Here is an 18994-nt window from a genome sequence, read left to right as displayed (position 1 = left end):
GAAGGAGATCAGACTTCAGTTAGAGATAGGAATGAAGCTGGTTTGTTGGGACTGGAGTGAATCAGAATACAGGGTAAAGGATGACATTGACAGTATTTTAAAACTTTGGCTTCTGTGTGAAACCAAAGGAAGAGGTGTTTATTTGGTATAAAATTTATATTTTCTGTAGCATACTAAGTAATTTAACCTGCATGTGAGCAACATAATTTATATAAAGAGCATAATTACATGTAGCGTTGAATAGGGAATGAGATACTGTTTTAACAAGCTAATGTAATACCCCAATACATCCCAGAGTAATTTGGGTATAAAAGAAACAAGTATTTGCAAAGCCCCCTTGAGTGACTCAGGGAAAATGTGGAGATACTAAACTTCCCCACTGGGGAATTCCTGATATTCTGGCAAGTGTTCTGGGACTACAAATTTAATAAGCCAAGTCCTTGATCTTGGGGCTTGCCCTTATGAAACTTATTCCTGTAAAGGGGAAGCTAAGCCTCCTTATAATTATGCCTTAGAGTCACCCCCAGGCAGCCTCTTTTATTGCTCAGATGTGGCCCCTCTCTCTCTAAGCCATCTCTGCAAATAAACTCAGTACCCTCTCTTCTGCATGGGTCATGACTCTCAGGGTGTCATTTCTCCCTGGCAATGTGGGACATAACTCCCAGAGATGAGCCTGGCTCTGGTATTGTAAGTTTGAGAAGGTCTTCTTGACCAAAAGTAGGGAAAGAATTGAAATAAAATAGTTTCAGTGACTAAGAGATTTCATAGAGTTGAGAGGTCATTCTGGAGATTCTTCTTATGCATTATATAGATACACCTTTTTAGTTTCTAGAGTATTTAAAGTGCTAGAAGGAAATACCTGAAACTGTTGAACTATAATCCAGTATTCTTGATTCTTGATGATGAGTGTATAAATAGATGGCTTTTGTCTTGTGACCATGTGATTATGAAAAGCTTGTGACTGACACTCCCTGTATCTAGTGTATGAGCAAATGAATAAGAAAATAAAGATAGTAATAATGGGGGGGGCACTAAGGAGTATGAGATGCTTTGAATGCTTTTTCTTGTCTTTTTGGAGTAATGAAAATGTTCTAAAATTGATTGTAGTGATGAATATGCAATTATATGATAATACTGTGAGCCATCCGTTGTAGACTTTGTATGATTACATGGTATGTGAATATATTTCAATAAAATTGCATTTTTAGAAGTCAAGTTGTGTGGCCGAAGGGCCACACCTTGAGTAGTAGAGACCTAGATTTCTCCCACATGGAGGGAAAAAAATATGATACCAGCTAGAAAAAAAATAACTGTCATTATATGTGTGATCAAGTACAATTTCATAAGAGATTTTATGGTGTGGAAACACTTAAGAAATGATTAGTCTAGAAGCATTCTCAACCCAGACAAATTTGGAGGACATCCTTATCCTTCCTATAATGTTTAAGATTTCCCCAGTTGTCTCAGTGACATTACATTATAGTAAAAGAATATCCAGGATCAAAAAACGCACTCAGTTCGTGATTGTGTTATGCTTATAGAATAAAAAGAAATACTTTCCAGAGGCAAATGCAGTCAGAAAAGGGATTGATTCAGCTTTATGGCATGGTGAGGTTTGCTCATTGACATAGCATGTGATAGAGGATGTCTTCAAAGAGAAATCTGTGCATACAGATGCTTGGTGAATGCCATGGTGCAAGATCATAGACTTGGGATGTGTGGCTAGCCTCTGTATAGGAAAAATGACAACAGAAGACACAAGGTGTGGGAGTCAGAGACCAGGATGTCTCCTGATGGCTAGGAGATTTTGTGGGGTTTTGAAAATATAGGAATTCAGGATGGTCAGTTGCAGATCAGCCTGACCTAAAGAGAATGATAGAATGGAGTGCATCCTTCTATATCAGACAACAAGACTCCCTGACTTATCATCGAGTCTGGGCAGTGCAGTCTGGGATGTCTGACACTGTGGACTCCCCATTTCCTGGAGCAGGGAGGCAAAAATGCCCCCTGAAAACCTAACATGTTGGTATTTAGAGCATGAAGTCACTCAGCAGACAACTTGACTTATTTCTGCATCCCTCCTCACCTCTCCTCACCTCTCCAGGTATTAACTCTTTACTCCAGCTAGGGCTAGATTAAGATAGAGACCAAAGTCTAGGAGTTTACTTTGCCCTCTTCCTTATAATATCCCCACATTTCCAGTATAAATTCAAATAAAAACTACCCAAATTATTAGATAAAAAGGAATAAAACCAGGAAGGTTGTGATGTTTTACCATAATAAATACTTCGATCTTTGTTTAGGAAAAAAGCCAGCTCATAAAATCCATTGTCAGCCCCATTTTCTTCTATACTTTTGGCAGCAACATCTTCTCATGAGGGGAACCTCAACAATGTTGCTTTTGGTCCTATGCCAGTTTGAATCTATTGTGTATCCCCAAAAAGCCACGTCCTTTAATCCTCATTCAATATTGCTGGGTGGTATCTTTTTTATTGTTTCCATGAAGATGTGACCCACCCAAATGTGGGTGGTAACTTTTGTTTAGATGGTTTCCATGGAGTGTGTATCCATCCATTCAAGGTGGGGTTGCTTACTAGAGCCTTTTAAGAGAGAGCCAGTTTGGAAAAAGTTTAAGAGCCGTGAAAGCCACCAGAACCAACAGAGCCAACAGAATGAACAGAGCCCCAGGGAAGCCATTGAAGAGGAAAATAGCAGATCTTGCTATGTGCCTTTCCAGCTGAGAGAAAAACCCTGAATATCACTGGCCTTCTTGAACCAAGGTATCTTTATTGGATGCCTTAGATTGGACATTTTTATAGCCTTGCTTCAGTTTGGACATTTTCACTGCCTTAGAATTGTAAACTTGCAACTTAATTTCCCTTTTTAAAAGCTGTTCCATTTCTGGTATATCACATTCTGGCAGCTTGCAAACTAGAACAGGCCCAAATGGTGCATGCTAGTTCCTTTTGCAGTACTGACTCACTTGAAATGTCTGTTTCTACCACCCTGGTTGAGGTCTCTTGGAAGCTTTTATCCAGCTCAAATGTAACTTCTGATATTACCAAACATAATGTATTTACTTCTTTAAATGTGCTGTGTTATAATAGTTACCATGTTTTTATTAGAATTGCTGCTGATACGTTTGGCTACCCTACCCAGATAGTCATGTTGTTGAGGATTGGTATCTTTTCCTTTCATTATTGTGTCTGCAGCTTTTCTCTGCAGTGAAAATATGTAGACAAGAACAATTTTTTTTGTTTCACTTTTTGAATTGTTTCCTTATCTATAGTTTCAGATCTTTTTATTGATCCTCCAGTTATTGCCAGTGTTTTTTTTTTAAAATTATACTAGTTTCCTTTTTTTTTTAACCCCAAACTCTGATACTCCCTCAAATGCAGAATAAAGTTCAAATACATTATTATGGCAGTCAAGGTTCTAAACAGCCTGGCTTTATCTTTTTTGTTTTTTTAAGTCCTACCATCTCCCTGAATGTGTACTATTCTTTGAGTACACAGATTCCCTGCAAGTTTGTCCTTGCTGTTTTTTTCTCCTTAAAATTCATTTTTTCTACAAACGTTTATTAAATATTCACTGTGTCTTGGTACTGTGCTAGGTTCAATTTAAAAAGATGAATGAAAACTGAAGTGTAGTACCTTTCCCTTACCTTTTCTGTGAAAATTCTTGTCTTTCAAAACTTACTTGAGAGGTTATGTGTGAAATTTCCGCAGAATATCCCTGTAAAAACTGGTCATCTTTGCCTCCAAAATGTTTTTAATATCTGAATTACAGAATTTATCCTAGCGTTCTGCTTTTGTATGTGTCTTCTTCATTGCTCTGCAAGTTTTAAAGGGCAGGGACTCTGTCTTAATCGTTACGCTATCCCTTCATTTTCTCTTTCCAATGTCCAACACAATGATTTCAAAAATGGTATTACCTATTTTGAGAAAGAAAAATGAAGTGGGAGGTCTCACACTACCTGATTTTGAAGCATATTAAAAAGCTACTGTGATCAAAACAGCATGGTACTAGTATAAAGTTAGGCATACTGATTAGTGGAATCAAATTGAGTGTTTAGAGGTCAACTTTCACATCTATGGCCAATTGATCTTTTTTTTTTTTTCTTTTTTTATTAATTAACAGAAAAAAAGAAATTAACCCAATATTTAGAAATCATACCATTCTACATATGCAATCAGTAATTCTTAGCATCCTCACATAGATGCATGATCATTGTTTCTTAGTACATTTGCATCGGTTTAGAAGACCTAGCAACACAACAGAAAAAGATATAGAATGTTAATATAGAGAAAAGAAATAAAAGTAATAATAATAGTAAAAAAAAAAAAAAAAACAACCTATAGCTCAGATGCAGCTTCATTCAGTGTTTTAACATGATTACTTTACATTTAGGTATTATTGTGCTGTCCATTTTTGAGTTTTTGTATCTAGTCCTGTTGCACAGTCTGTATCCCTTCAGCTCCAATTACCCATTATCTTACCCTGTTTCTAACTCCTGCTGGACTCTGTTACCAATGACATATTCCAAGTTTATTCTCGAATGTCCGTTCACATCAGTGGGACCATACAGTATTTGTCCTTTAGTTTTTGGCTAGACTCACTCAGCATAATGTTCTCTAGGTCCATCCATGTTATTACATGCTTCATAAGTTTATCCTGTCTTAAAGCTGCATAATATTCCATCGTATGTATATACCACAGTTTGTTTAGCCACTCTTCTGTTGATGGACATTTTTGGCTGTTTCCATCTCTTTGCAATTGTAAATAATGCTGCTATAAACATTGGTGTGCAAATGTCCGTTTGTGTCTTTGCCCTGAAGTCCTTGGAGTAGATACCCAGCAATGGTATTGCTGGGTCGTATGGCAATTCTATATTCAGCTTTTTGAGGAACCGCCAAACTGCCTTCCACAGTGGTTGCACCATTTGACATTCCCACCAACAGGGGATAAGTGTGCCTCTTTCTCCGCATCCTCTCCAGCACTTGTCATTTTCTGTTTTGTTGATAATGGCCATTCTGGTGGGTATGAGATGATATCTCATTGTGGTTTTGATTTGCATTTCTCTAATGGCCAGGGACATTGAGCATCTCTTCATGTGCCTTTTGGCCATTTGTATTTCCTCTTCTGGTAGGTGTCTGTTCAAGTCTTTTTCCCATTTTGTAATTGGGTTGGCTGTCTTTTTGTTGTTGAGTTGAACAATCTCTATAAATTCTGGATACTAGACCTTTATCTGATATGTCATTTCCAAATATTGTCTCCCATTGTGTAGGCTGTCTTTCTACTTTCTTGATGAAGTTCTTTGATGCACAAAAGTGTTTAATTTTGAGGAGCTCCCATTTATTTATTTCCTTCTTCAGTGCTCTTGCTTTAGGTTTAAGGTCCATAAAACCGCCTCTAATTATAAGATTTATAAGATATTTCCCTACCTTTTCCTCTAACTGTTTTATGGTCTTAGACCTAATGTTTAGATCTTTGATCCATTTTGAGTTAACTTTTGTATAGGGCGTGAGATATGGGTCTTCTTTCATTCTTTTGCATATGGATATCCAGTTCTCTAGGCACCATTTATTGAAGAGACTGTTCTGTCCCAGGTGAGTTGGCTTGACTGCCTTATCAAAGATCAAATGTCCATAGATTAGAGGGTCTATATCTGAGCATTCTCTTCGATTCCATTGGTCGATATATCTATCTTTATGCCAATACCATGCTGTTTTGACCACTGTGGCTTCATAACATGCCTTAAAGTCAGGCAGCGCGAGACCTCCAGCTTCGTTTTTTTTCCTCAAGATGTTTTTAGCAATTCGGGGCACCCTGCCTTTCCAGATAAATTTGCTTATTGGTTTTTCTATTTCTGAAAAATAAGTTGTTGGGATTTTGATTGGTATTGCATTGAACCTGTAAATCAATTTAGGTAGGATTGACATCTTAACTATATTTAGTCTTCCAATCCATGAACACGGTATGCCCTTCCATCTATTTACGTCTTCTGTTATTTCTTTTAACAGATTTTTGTAGTTTTCTTTATATAGGTTTTTTGTCTCTTTAGTTAAATTTATTCCTAGGTATTTTATTCTTTTAGTTGCAATTGTAAATGGGATTCGTTTCTTGATTTCCCCCTCAGATTGTTCATTACTAGTGTGTAGAAATGCTACAGATTTTTGAATGTTGATCTTGTAACCTGCTACTTTGCTGTACTCATTTATTAGCTCTAGTAGTTTTGTTGTGGATTTTTCCGGGTTTTTGACGTATAGTATCATATCGTCTGAAAGCAGTGATAGTTTTACTTCTTCCTTTCCCATTTTGATGCCTTGTATTTCTTTTTCTTGTCTAATTGCTCTGGCTAGACTTCTAACACAATGTTAAATAACAGTGGTGATAGTGGACATCCTTGTCTTGTTCCTGATCTTAATGGGAAAGTTTTCAATTTTTCCCCATTGAGGATGATATTAGCTGTGGGTTTTTCATATATTCCCTCTATCATTTTAAGGAAGTTCCCTTGTATTCCTATCTTTTGAAGTGTTTTCAACAGGAAAGGATGTTGAATCTTGTCAAATGCCTTCTCTGCATCAATTGAGATGATCATGTGATTTTTTTGCTTTGATTTGTTGATATGGTGTATTACATTAATTGATTTTCTTATGTTGAACCATCCTTGCATACCTGGGATGAATCCTACTTGGTCATGATGTATAATTCTTTTAATGTGTTGTTGGATACGATTTGCTAGAATTTTATTGAGGATTTTTGCATCTATGTTCATTAGAGAGATTGGTCTGTAGTTTTCTTTTTTTATAATATCTTTGCCTGGTTTTGGTATGAGGGTGCTGTTGGCTTCATAGAATGAATTAGGTAGTTTTCCCTCCACTTCGATTTTTTTGAAGAGTTTGAGGATAGTTGGTACTAATTCTTTCTGGAATGTTTGATAGAATTCACATGTGAAGCCGTGTGGTCCTGGACTTTTCTTTTTAGGAAGCTTTTGAATGACTAATTCAATCCCTTTACTTGTGATTGGTTTGTTGAGGTCATCTATTTCTTCTTGAGTCAAAGTTGGTTGTTCACGTCTTTCCAGGAACCCGTCCATTTCATCTAAATTGTTGTATTTATTAGCGTAAAGTTGTTCATAGTATCCTGTTATTACCTCCTTTATTTCTGTGAGGTCAGTGGTTATGTCTCCTCTTCCATTTCTGATCTTATTTATTTGCATCCTCTCTTCTTCTTTTTGTCAATCTTGCTAAGGGCCCATCAATCTTATTGATTTTCTCATAGAGCCAACTTCTGGTCTTATTGATTTTCTCTATTGTTTTCATGTTTTCAATTTCATTTATTTCTGCTCTAATCTTTGTTATTTCTTTCCTTTTGCTTGCTTTGGGATTAGTTTGCTGTTCTTTCTCCAGTTCTTCCAAGTGGACAGTTAATTCCCGAATTTTTGCCCTTTCTTCTTTTCTGATATAGGCATTTAGGACAGTAAATTTCCCTCTTAGCACTGCCTTTGCTGCGTCCCATAAGTTTTGATATGTTGTGTTTTCATTTTCATTCGCCTCTAGGCATTTACTAATTTCTCTTGCAATTTCTTCTTTGACCCACTTGTTGTTTAAGAGTGTGTTGTTGAGCCTCCAGGTATTTGTGAATTTTCTGGCACTCTGCCTATTATTGATTTCCACCTTCATTCCTTTATGATCCGAGAAAGTGTTGTGTATGATTTCAATCTTTTTAAATTTGTTAAGACTTGCTTTGTGACCCAGCATATGGTCTATCTTTGAGAATGATCCATGAGCACTTGAGAAAAAGGTGTATCCTGCTGTTGTGGGATGTAATGTCCTATAGATGTCTGTTAAGTCTAGCTCATTTATAGTAATATTCAGATTCTCTATTTCTTTATTGATCCTCTGTCTAGATGTTCTGTCCATTGATGAGAGTGGTGAATTGAAGTCTCCAGCTTTTATGGTATATGTGTCTATTTCCCTTTTCAGTGTTTGCAGTGTATTCCTCACGTATTTGGGGCATTCTGGTTCGGTGCATAAATATTTATGATTGTTATGACTTCTTGTTTAATTGTTCCTTTTATTAGTATATAGTGTCCTTCTTTGTCTCTTTTAACTGTTTTACATTTGAAGTCTAATTTGTTGGATATTAGTATAGCCACTCCTGCTCTTTTCTGGTTGTTATTTGCATGAAATATCTTTTCCCAACCTTTCACTTTCGACCTATGTTTATCTTTGGGTCTAAGATGTGTTTCCTGTAGACAGCATATAGAAGGATCCTGTTTTTTAATCCATTCTGCCAGTCTATGTCTTTTGATTGGGAAATTCAGTCCATTAACATTTAGAGTTATTACTGTTTGGATAATATTTTCCTCTACCATTTTGCCTTTTGTATTATATATATCATATCTGACTTTCCTTCTCTCTGCACTCTTCTCCATACCTCTCTCTTCTGTCTTTTCGTATCTGACTGTAGTGTTCCCTTTAGTATTTCTTGCAGAGGTGGTTTCTTGGTCACAAATTCTCTCAGTGACTTTTTATCTGAGAATGTTTTAATTTCTCCCTCAGTTTTGAAGGACAATTTTGCTGGATATAGAAGTCTTGGTTGGCAGTTTTTCTCTTTTAGTAATTTAAATATATCATCCCACTGTCTTCTAGCTTCCATGGTTTCTGCTGAGAAATCTACATATAGTCTTATTGAGTTTCCCTTGTATGTGATGGGTTGCTTTTCTCTTGCTGCTTTCAAGATCCTGTCTTTCTCTTTTACCTCTGACATTCTAACTAGTAAGTGTCTTGGAGAATGCCTATTTGGGTCTAATCTCTTTGGGGTGCACTGCACTTCTTGGATCTGTAATTTTAGGTCTTTCATAAGAGTTGGGAAATTTTCAGTGATAATTTCTTCCATTAGTTTTTCTCCTCCTTTTCCCTTCTCTTCTCCTTCTGGAACAACCAAAACATGTATGTTTGTGCCGTTCATATTGTCCTTGAGTTCCCTGATACCCTGTCTGTTCAAATTTTTCCATTCTTTTCCCGATAGTTTCTGTTTCTTTTTTGAATTCAGATGTTCTATCCTCCAAATCACTAATTCTATCTTCTGTCTCTTTAAATCTATCATTATAGGTATCCATTGTTTTTTCCATCTTTTCTACTTTATCCTTCACTTCCATAAGTTCTGTGATTTGTTTTTTCAGTTTTTCTATTTCTTCTTTTTGTTCAGCCCATGTCTTCTTCATGTCCTCCCTCAATTTATCGATTTCATTTTTGAAGAGGTTTTCCATTTCTGTTCATATATTCAGCATTAGTTGTCTCAGCTCCTGTATCTCATTTGAACTATTGGTTTGTTCCTTTGACTGGGCCATATTTTCAATTTTCTGAGCGTGATCCGTTATCTTCTGCTGGCGTCTGGGCATTTAGTCAGATTTCCCTGGGAGTTGGACCCAACAGGTTGAAAGATTTTTCTGTGAAATCTCTGGGTTCTGTTTTTCTTATCCTGCCCAGTAGGTGGCGCTCGTGGCACACGTTTGTCTGCGGGTCCCACCAGTAAAAGGTGCTGTGGGTCCTTTAACTTTGGAAAACTCTCGCCGTGGGGGAGGTTCGCCAGCCGAAGCGGTTTGGAAGAGTGCCAGCCGGCCCGGGGGTCCGAACATGGGAAGCGTCGCCGCCCGCCACAGCCCGTGAGAGCCCCCGTCCGAATTTCCTAATCGGCCCGGGGCGCCAAGCGTGGCGGGAGGGCGCCAGCCGCCGCAGCCCGTGAGAGTGCACCATTCCCAGCCGGCCCGGGAGTCACGTGTTTGGAAGGGACCCCCCGGTCACCGTTCTCCGCGGTCTGGGGATTTCCGATCCAATTCTCTCAGTTGGTTTGGGGGGCCTCGCATGGTGGGGACGCCAGCCGCCGCGGCTTGAGGGGACCACCTGCCCAATTCTGCCAGCTGGCCCGGGAAGGAGGAAGGGAGGGACTCCGGCTGCTTGCCGCCTCGCCCGGGAAAGCACACGTCCCTCGGCGATCTCACCGGAGCTGGTTCTCCCAGACAATCAACCGTTCCAGGATGAGGTACGCTGTCTTTTTTATCTCTGTCGTAGCTCTGGGAGCTGTTCTGTATCGTTTCTACTCCCCTAGTAGCTGTTCTGGAGGAGGATAGGTGAGGATGGCAAGGCTGTCGAGGACGGTGGTGGAGGAGCCGGTGAAGGCAGAAGAGGGCACGGTGGTGGTTGGAGAGCCGTTGGAGTAGGAGAAAGGGAAAGATAAGATGGCGGATGGAGCGCCGCCGGAGCAGAAGGGGCCAGTTGATCTTTGATAAGGTTACCAATCAGCTCAACTGGGACAGAGCAGCTTCTTCAACAAATGATGCTTGGAGAACTGGATATCCATATCCAAAAGAATGAAAGAGGAACCCCATCTCATACCTTATACAAAAATTAAATCAAAATGAGTCAAAGACATGAACATTAAAGCTAAGACCATAAAATGTGCAGAAGAAAATGTAGGGAAATATCTTAAGGATCTAGTGATAGGCAGTGGTTTCCTAGACCTTACACCCAAAGCACAACCAATGAAAGAAGAAATGGTATCTCTTCAAAATTGAACACTTTTGTGCATCGAAGGACTTTGTTGCAAAGTTAAAAGGCAAGCCTTCACAATGGGAGACAATATTTGGAATCTACATATCAGATAAAGGTTTACTGTCTAGAATATGTGAAGAGATCCTAAAACTCAACAACAGAAAGGCAAACTACCCAATTAAAAAATGGGCAAAAGATATGAACAGATACTTTTCCAAAGAGGAAATACAAATGACTCAAAAACATGCGAAAATATGTTCAACGTCACTGGCTGTTAGGGAAATGCAATTCAAAACCACAATAAAATATAATCTCACACCTACCAGGATGGCCATTACCAAAAATGGGTAAAGGATGATATTAACTATATTTTAAAACTTCAACTTCCGTGTGAGAACTAAAGAAAGGATGTTTATATTTTGTAAAATTTGTATTTTTTATAACCCATATCTAATTTAACTTGTATGGTAAGCTTATTCCAGCACCATAATTACGTGGAATCATGATTAGGGAGATCTCGTTGGTTTATAGAGGTTGGTGTGATGCTCCAATATATTCCAGAGTGAGCTGGGAAGAAAATTAAAAGTATTTGCAAAGTCCCCTTTAGGTACTAGGGAAAATGGTGGAAATATTAATCTTCCCATCTGGGGAAGACCTGATACTCTTGCATGCACTGAAGACTGCCAATTTGATGGGGCAGTCCCTCGATATTGGAACATGCCCTTATGAAAATTATTTCTGCAAAGGAGAAGCTAAGCCTACGAGTCACCCCCCAGAGAACCTCTTTTATTGCTCAAGTATGTCCCCTCACTAAGCCAAGTCCTTAGGTGAACTTACTGCCTTCCTCCCTAGGTGGGACATTGCTCCCAGGGGTGTAAATCTCCCAACAATGTGGGACAGGACTCACCAGAATAAGCCTGGTGCTGGCATTGTGGGAGTGAGAAAGACTTCTTGACTAAAAGAGGGAAGATAAATGAAACAAAATAAAGTTTCAGTGGCTGAAACTTTCAGATAGAGTGGAGAGGTCTTTCTGGAGGTTATTCTTATGCAGTACATAGTTATCCCTTTTCAGTTTTTGGTGTATTGAAGTAGCTAGAGGAAAATACCTGAAACTGTACAACTGTGATCCAATAGCCTTGTTTCTTGAAGATAGTTGAAAAACTATAGTGCTTTTAAGGAATGAATGTGTGATTGTGAAAACCTTGTGACTGATACTTCCTTTATTCCGTGTATGAAGAGTTGAGTAAGAAAAAAGAAAAAAAATAAACAATAGTGGGGTATGGGATATTTTGAGTGTTCTTTTTAACTTTTTATTTTTATTATTTTTTTATAGTAATGAAAATGTTCAAAAATCTGTTGTAGTGATGAATGCACAGCTTTATGATACTATAAACCACTGATTGTACACTTTAGATAAATAATCTCAATTTAAAAAATCACTGACGTAAAAAATTTATAAATGGTATCATCATAGCCACATAACATGTTTCAAGAAAAGAAAGGTAGTAGATGGTGTTCTAAGGTCCAGGCCAGAAGTGGTGAGTGTAAATGGATCAGTGGATTTGGCAATGAAGAGATTATTGGTTATCAGAACAAGAATAAGGTCCATAATTTGGATATCACATGGTGGTAGAATTCGTCCCTTTAAATATAATTTTTAGCTGACGGACAAATTGGCAGACAACTTGAAGATATATGGTCTAAAAAAGTTTAGAATCCTGCATGTATGATTGACTTATAGAGGCTCCATATCCCTTGTAAAGTAGATGACTGGGTAGTAGGCTTGACATTCTTCTAAGAAAATGTAGAAACCTAACCACTATTTTTGTCCCAATAAAAGACGACCATAAATCTATATAGGGAGAGGTAACAGAGGTTTCTTCATTTTTGTATAAAGTATGGCAGACATTATTTTGCCTGGAAGTTTTTCAGAATAGTTTTGCTCACTATCCATCCTTTTTCCTACTCCCTGTCTTAGTTTGGATGGCAATGCATCAGTAATATGTATTTATTTGCCCATAAATGAATTAGTTTTGAAAAATATACCTGAAAAACTATAAATTTGTCAGAATTAAGGCATTCTGTACTTGCTCATTTGTTAAACATATTTAATATTTCTGCAATCAAAATGTCTTTTACACTTTGATAGAATGTCATAGTTTTCCTTGAAAATGTGTTTTTCTTTCTTGGTGTTACAAAAAATGATGCAGTTGGAATAGTAGCATATTTATCTTGGCTAAATATGATGATACAGTAAAGAGTAATTAAAGTTTAGAGACTATATACTAAATATTTTAATTAAAAAATTATAAGAGAAGTTGTAGATTTATAGGATAATCATGTATAAAATACAGGATTCCCATATACTACCCCATTACTAACACTGTACATTGGTATGGTAGATTTGTTACAGTGAATAAAAGTACATTTTTATCGTTGTTCTATTAACTATAGTCCATGGTTTAACTTTTCAGTGTTTGTGTTGTGCAGTCCCATGGATTTTTAAACATTTTTTATGTTTAAAAACATAATAAGAACATAAAACTCCTCCTTTTGAGTGCATTCACATTTATAATTCAATTATGCTGCCATCAACACCATCCATTACCAAAACTTCTTCGTCATTCCAGATAGAAACTCAGTATAGTTTTATGCCTTAACTCCCTATTCCCTACCACCACCCAATCCTCTGTTGTCCTTTATTCTAGATTCTGACTCTGTGAGTTTGCTTATTCTAATATTTTCACGTCAGTGAGGTCATACAATATGTGTCCTTTTGTGTCTGTCTTATTTCACTCAACAATGTGTCTTCAAGGTTCATTCATATTGTCACATGCAACAGAATCCATTCCTTTCAATACTAAATAATATTCCATTATGTGTATATACTGGATTTTATTTATCATCATCAGTTGGGTTCCTTTCATCTTTTGGCAAGTGTGAATAATGCTGCTATGAACATCAGTGTGAAAATATTTGTTCAAGTCCTTGTTTTCACTTCGTTTCTACTCTTAAAAGTGGGCTTGCCAGGTCATATGGTAATTCTATACTTAACTTTCTAATGAACTACCAAACTGTCTTCCACCACGGCTGATCATTTTACATTCCCGCCAGCAAAGGATAAGTGTTGCTAGTTTTGATAGAATTGAGGTTCAGCCAGTCTTTTTCTTTATGGCAATGATTAGATGATTCATTCTCTTCCCTCTGTCCTCATTTTCTCTTGTTTTCTTTAACTCTGACATGAATGGGTTATGCATAAAGTTTACCTTAAAACAATGATAAGGCATAAATTAAGTGAAGGGAAGAGTGAGAGAGGGGAAGAGGTAATCTTTGGGAAGCTTATTCATATTAATTGAAATTGTGATTTGATTCATCTAAAACAAATTTTAGCTAATCAAGATTCTTGTAGATTTTGTAAAAATATTAAGAGTCGGTGACCCATGTGAATGTATCTATGATTTCTTATCTTACAGTCAAGGGTACTGCACTGACTGGTTCATTTCCTTGATCATAATAGATATCATGGTACCTGGCAATGTACTCAGCACTGTGAATAATCTGTCATTGTCTCGACGGAGTTCTTCATCGTGTAAAATAGTGCAACAAAGGTCAATGGTCAATTCCTTGTGCCTGGAACCTGTCCTTCCTCATGTACATTGTAATGCATTTTCTTAAATGAAGACCTGGCCTAAATGAAGAGCTGGGTGTTTTGTCACAATGAACATCAGTAAATATTTGTTGACTGTCAAACAGCATATCTTTTTAGTGGCTAACTAGAAAATGGATGGTCTTAAAGTTTTAAGTGACTCCATGAGAAAAGGTTGGAGTAATAGTTCATTATTATTGAAAATAAAAAGAATAGACATTGAGAAATTTAAGGAATATAATGGAAGCCTTACGGTCTGTTGTGGGTATTACTAAAATAAAGCTTCATAATTTCTCACCAGAAAACAATGATTTCATCTTTGAAAAGCTTTCTAGTGGTATCATGATGAATCTACAGTTGTAGCATATAACAGTTTCACATTACCAATTTCAGCAAATCACCAGTCCTTTCTTTGAAATCAAATGTATATATGAAATAGTTAAGCAAAAATATTGCATCTCTGCTTCTGTTCATTTATTTTAATACCATGTCTCAATTCCCAGTTTTTGAAAGTAGCTGTATAGTGATGGGGAAGTGTAATCTGATGATATATACTTTTTTCCTCTGAAAACTGAAGGTTAAATGGGTAGCAAGCAGAATGCCTTAAACAAGATTGGTATATTGATTAAAACGCTGATTTAACAGCTCGCAGTCTCCCCTTGGAAACCTGGAAAAGATAAGCCAGCTGCTGTCTAAGAGAGCTCAGTGTCCACTGAGAGTACACTATCTATCATCACAATATGGTGATGAGAGGTGTTTTATGTTTGTGTTAATTTCCCCCACTAAATCAGTAATTATTACAATCCTGTCCCTGCTGTTTACCCTGCAGCTGTTTTTCCATTTGTCGAGAGAGCGGGTGTTCTCTGAGGACCGCACACGTTTCTATGGTGCAGAAATTGTCTCTGCTTTGGACTATCTGCATTCCGGAAAGATTGTGTACCGTGATCTCAAGGTAAAAAAAAAAAAAAGTAATCAAAATTTGTTTTTGCAGAGACTATAGGGACAAGCACAAAGTAATTACAAAGTTACACAGTTTTGAAAAAAGCAAATTTAGTAAGGAAAAAAGAAACTCTTTAAGGATTGGTTTGCTATATTTGGCAGGAAGTTTCATTCCATGATATATATGTAATTCCTTTATATTTAAGTTTTTGATGCAGAAAATTTCTGCTTGATTGTTCTGGTCAAATATGATCTACTGATAATATTTGTTTTTCTATAAATGTTTATAATTACAGCAATGTTAAACATGTGATTAAAAGTCAAGTAATTTTACAGGTGACACTTTAACACAAGTTTCCTTATCACATTCAAACATCATACGATGTTCTATGAGGAAACAAGTAAACAAGGAAAATACTTATTTTGGTTTTGTTGTAAAAATTTTGGTGGTTTTAAACATCTGAACAAACTATTATGGTTTTAAATGTCTGGCAATATTTTAATTTCTTTAGTCTTTCTGTTTAAAAAAGCACTGTGCTTGTTTTATCAGTATTGGTTACTTTTACTTCTCTAAGTTCCTTTCTCTAAGAACCATAGAATAACTCAGAGGCTGACAAACATTTTCTGAAAGGGCTTATATAGTAAATATTTTAGGCCTTGATGTAACTACTCATTCTGCCATCATTCCAATAAAACTCTGTTTACAAAAAAAGACAGTATCCTGGATTTGATCCACAGGTTGTAGCTTCTGATCCCCAGAGAAGCTCAAAAAAGGTAATGATAATTCCCATGACACTGTTATAAATTAGGTTGGCCATATTAAGGAAATTTGAACCATAATATATTTTGAACACATTCTAAATGTGACCATCTTGCTTTCTTAAAAAGTATATCATGTATCCATGCAGGAGACCTGGGTTTGATTGTTTGATTTCTGGACCATGCACACCCCCCACCCCAAAAGGTGTATCATGTAGTATTTGTGAACTATTAAGATTTGACACAGAATTCTTTATTTATTTAGTATATTTAGAATATGATTTGATTATCAGAAATAGAAGTTACAAGTCACTTTTATGAAATTGTTTTGCATAAAATGGAGTAATATATTTATTACTGCATGTGAATGGAATAACAGTTTTCCTCTCACCTCCGTCCTGCTCCTTTTTAAGCCCCTGTATTCCTGAGTTATCTAATTATTTAAACAATTGTCTGGGTTGGTTGGAGATATTCTTATCATATACCTTTAATTTATGAATGATCCTAGAGTAGTTCACAAAGTACTGTTTTACACAACATAGTGAAATATAGTACATATGTGTGCCTCACATATTATTAGCTACTAAAGTTCAAAAGAAACTATAATATACTATATATAGGAAAAAACATCTATATGATCAACTGTCTTAAGTGCTAAAATGTGCTAGAGACAAATACAAATCAGCAGTGTGAGTAGTATTTAGCATGAAGCTTTTCATAACTAGGAATATGGTAAAATTCAGCATTCCTACATCTGATGACTACATGACCAAAGCCAAATAATCCTATGTTTAAATGTCTTCAGTATAGAATTTTTTTAGCATTTTTATTGAGATATATTCACATACCATACAATTCACCCAGTGTATATAATCAATGGCTTGTTAATATAATCACAGAGTTGTGCATTCATCATCCCAATTTTAGAACATTTTCATTATGACAAAGCATATATTAACTTTCTAAATAGTTAGCTCTTCTCTGCCCAAGCCCACTTCTCTATTCCCAGTTTGCATTTTATGAATCCTATTAATAGGAGGGAGAAAGGGGAAAATAATTAAGAAAACGAGAATAATTTTGAAGTATGTGTGAACATATTCAAAGTCCTTAAATCTTGAAATTAGGATTGTTAATAAAACATAAAGAAAAGAAAGCTCATTTGATTGCAAGAATAGATTAAGGAATGATATAATTGTTGTGATTGTTGTCAGTATTCTCCATTAATCATTTCTCATTGATTTAATCAGATATAGTTGGAACATTGAATTTTATCACATATATTTCCTTCTTCTGTCCTTCATGGTGATGGAATTAAACTAAATTTACTCACTGCAATAGAAAGTACCTACTTTTACTTTATATATGAATTCTATTCATGTTATTACCATAGACATAGACCACTAACTTTACTCAGTAGTTAAGTGGTATTTAGGCTTTGTAAATTTTTTTTTATTATTATTATACTAACTTAAAGGTCTAAGTAAATGTATAGCATAAGACAGAAACCAAAAAATATAACCAAGAAAAATATTCTAATAACTAAGCCAAATATTCCAAATTTATACAAGTGCTATATGTATACACAGCACACATAGAATGAGATCCTGTAGGTAAAATCTTAGAAATTTAGAGCTGGCCTGTATTTTACAGGTGAGGTCATTGAAACCTAGAAGCCTAATATGTGGCTTACTCAAAATAAAGGGCCAAGATGGTGACACAGTCAAAACTGTTAGAACCCATGAATCCTAGCACCAGGTCTAAAGTCCTTTCCATTACACCATTTGCCTTTCTAGAGTCTAATGAAATCTGGATGAGAGAATGCATGGATTAACTCAGAGCCTTTTGTAAACCTAAAATTCTAATAAAGCTGTTGGTGTTAACAGGATGAATGTTTCAAATATACCAGATATAGTAAAAACAGCATCATCGAAAACTTGAGTTAGGTACTCTCTTTGATTGACCAGTCTCAAGATTTGTTTCTACGGTCTCATTACTAATGACTTTCTCTTTATTCACTTACAAATCCATTTGAGAAGCCAGTGGTAGCTGTGCTTCCCAAGTAAATTGGTACTTGTATGCTGCTATCCTATTTATCAATGGAAGCAAAGCCTTATTTCAATATGCAAATTAATCTAAGATTTTTTTTTTATCAGGTCATATTTCCTAATAGCTGATGTTCATAAGAACAGATGAATTATTGAGGCCTTATTGTACTTTCAAAAGTAAGGTTGCTTAATTTATCAATGCATGTCTTGATATGAAATTTTATTAAGGGCCCAAGTGCCTTATAATTAATTAGGGAAAACTGATATTGCGTCATGATAGTATACTAATTTGAAGGCATTTCTTCTAAGAGAAATAATTTTGATAACTTCTTTTTCTGCTTAGTTCTTATTTTGCAGGTACAACCTGTATTTTCAGTGACCATGCCATCCAAGTACAGAGTGGGCTGAAAAGGGACATTTACAAAGATGCGTATAATGAGGCTGGAATTCATTAGAAATTTTCTCTGTGTGTGTGAAGGAGAAAAAAAGAAAAGAATACATAAATTGCTGCTATGCTCCATTTGTAGAACATCTAATCATATTTTTTTTACCTAATCAGAGAGAGTATTTATCTTTTGCTTTATTAATTTCAGAAACCACCAAATAGATACTTTCTAAGACATGGTGATATCACAAAAGATTGACTGCACTGAGTCTTTTATCTTCATTAGCTCCATGAAGCTCACCCCAAATACATGTTTAAACGAAAGCACCATGCTTGCTATCCATACCCAGTCTCAAAATATAGCCCTGGGAATGGTTGAAATGGGAAAATTTATGTACTATATATGTTTCTGCAATTAAAAAAAGACTAAAGAGACAATGACAGTTAAATTCAGTGTATGATCCTGGCCTAGATCTAATAATGGTGGAGAAAATGCACGAAAGGACATTATTGGGATATATAAAAAATTGTAATATATACAGTAAGCTTTATATCAGATTTTTTTTTTTGAGTGCATGGTCTGTAAATTGAACCTGAATCTCCTGCATGGAAGGTGAGCATTCTACCACTGAACCACCTGTGCACCTGTATCAATTTTTAA

The 18994-nt window shown here is 36.2% G+C and overlaps 1 protein-coding gene across 9 annotated transcripts in view; it reads left to right on the top strand.

Moving 5' to 3' along the window:
* The window catches only part of AKT3 (AKT serine/threonine kinase 3), a 430706-nt gene that overhangs the window by 296767 nt on the left and 114945 nt on the right, over window positions 1-18994 (top strand). For all 9 annotated transcript variants that reach the window (XM_077168486.1, XM_077168483.1, XM_077168491.1 and 6 more), the window contains one exon: window positions 15035-15157. In XM_077168486.1, coding sequence (XP_077024601.1) covers window positions 15035-15157 — 123 coding nt within the window. The remainder of the gene's footprint in view (window positions 1-15034; window positions 15158-18994) is intronic.

This window comes from Tamandua tetradactyla, chromosome 7, assembly GCF_023851605.1.
Source record: "Tamandua tetradactyla isolate mTamTet1 chromosome 7, mTamTet1.pri, whole genome shotgun sequence".
NCBI lineage: Eukaryota > Metazoa > Chordata > Mammalia > Pilosa > Myrmecophagidae > Tamandua > Tamandua tetradactyla.
This window is presented reverse-complemented; position numbering and strand designations above follow the sequence as displayed.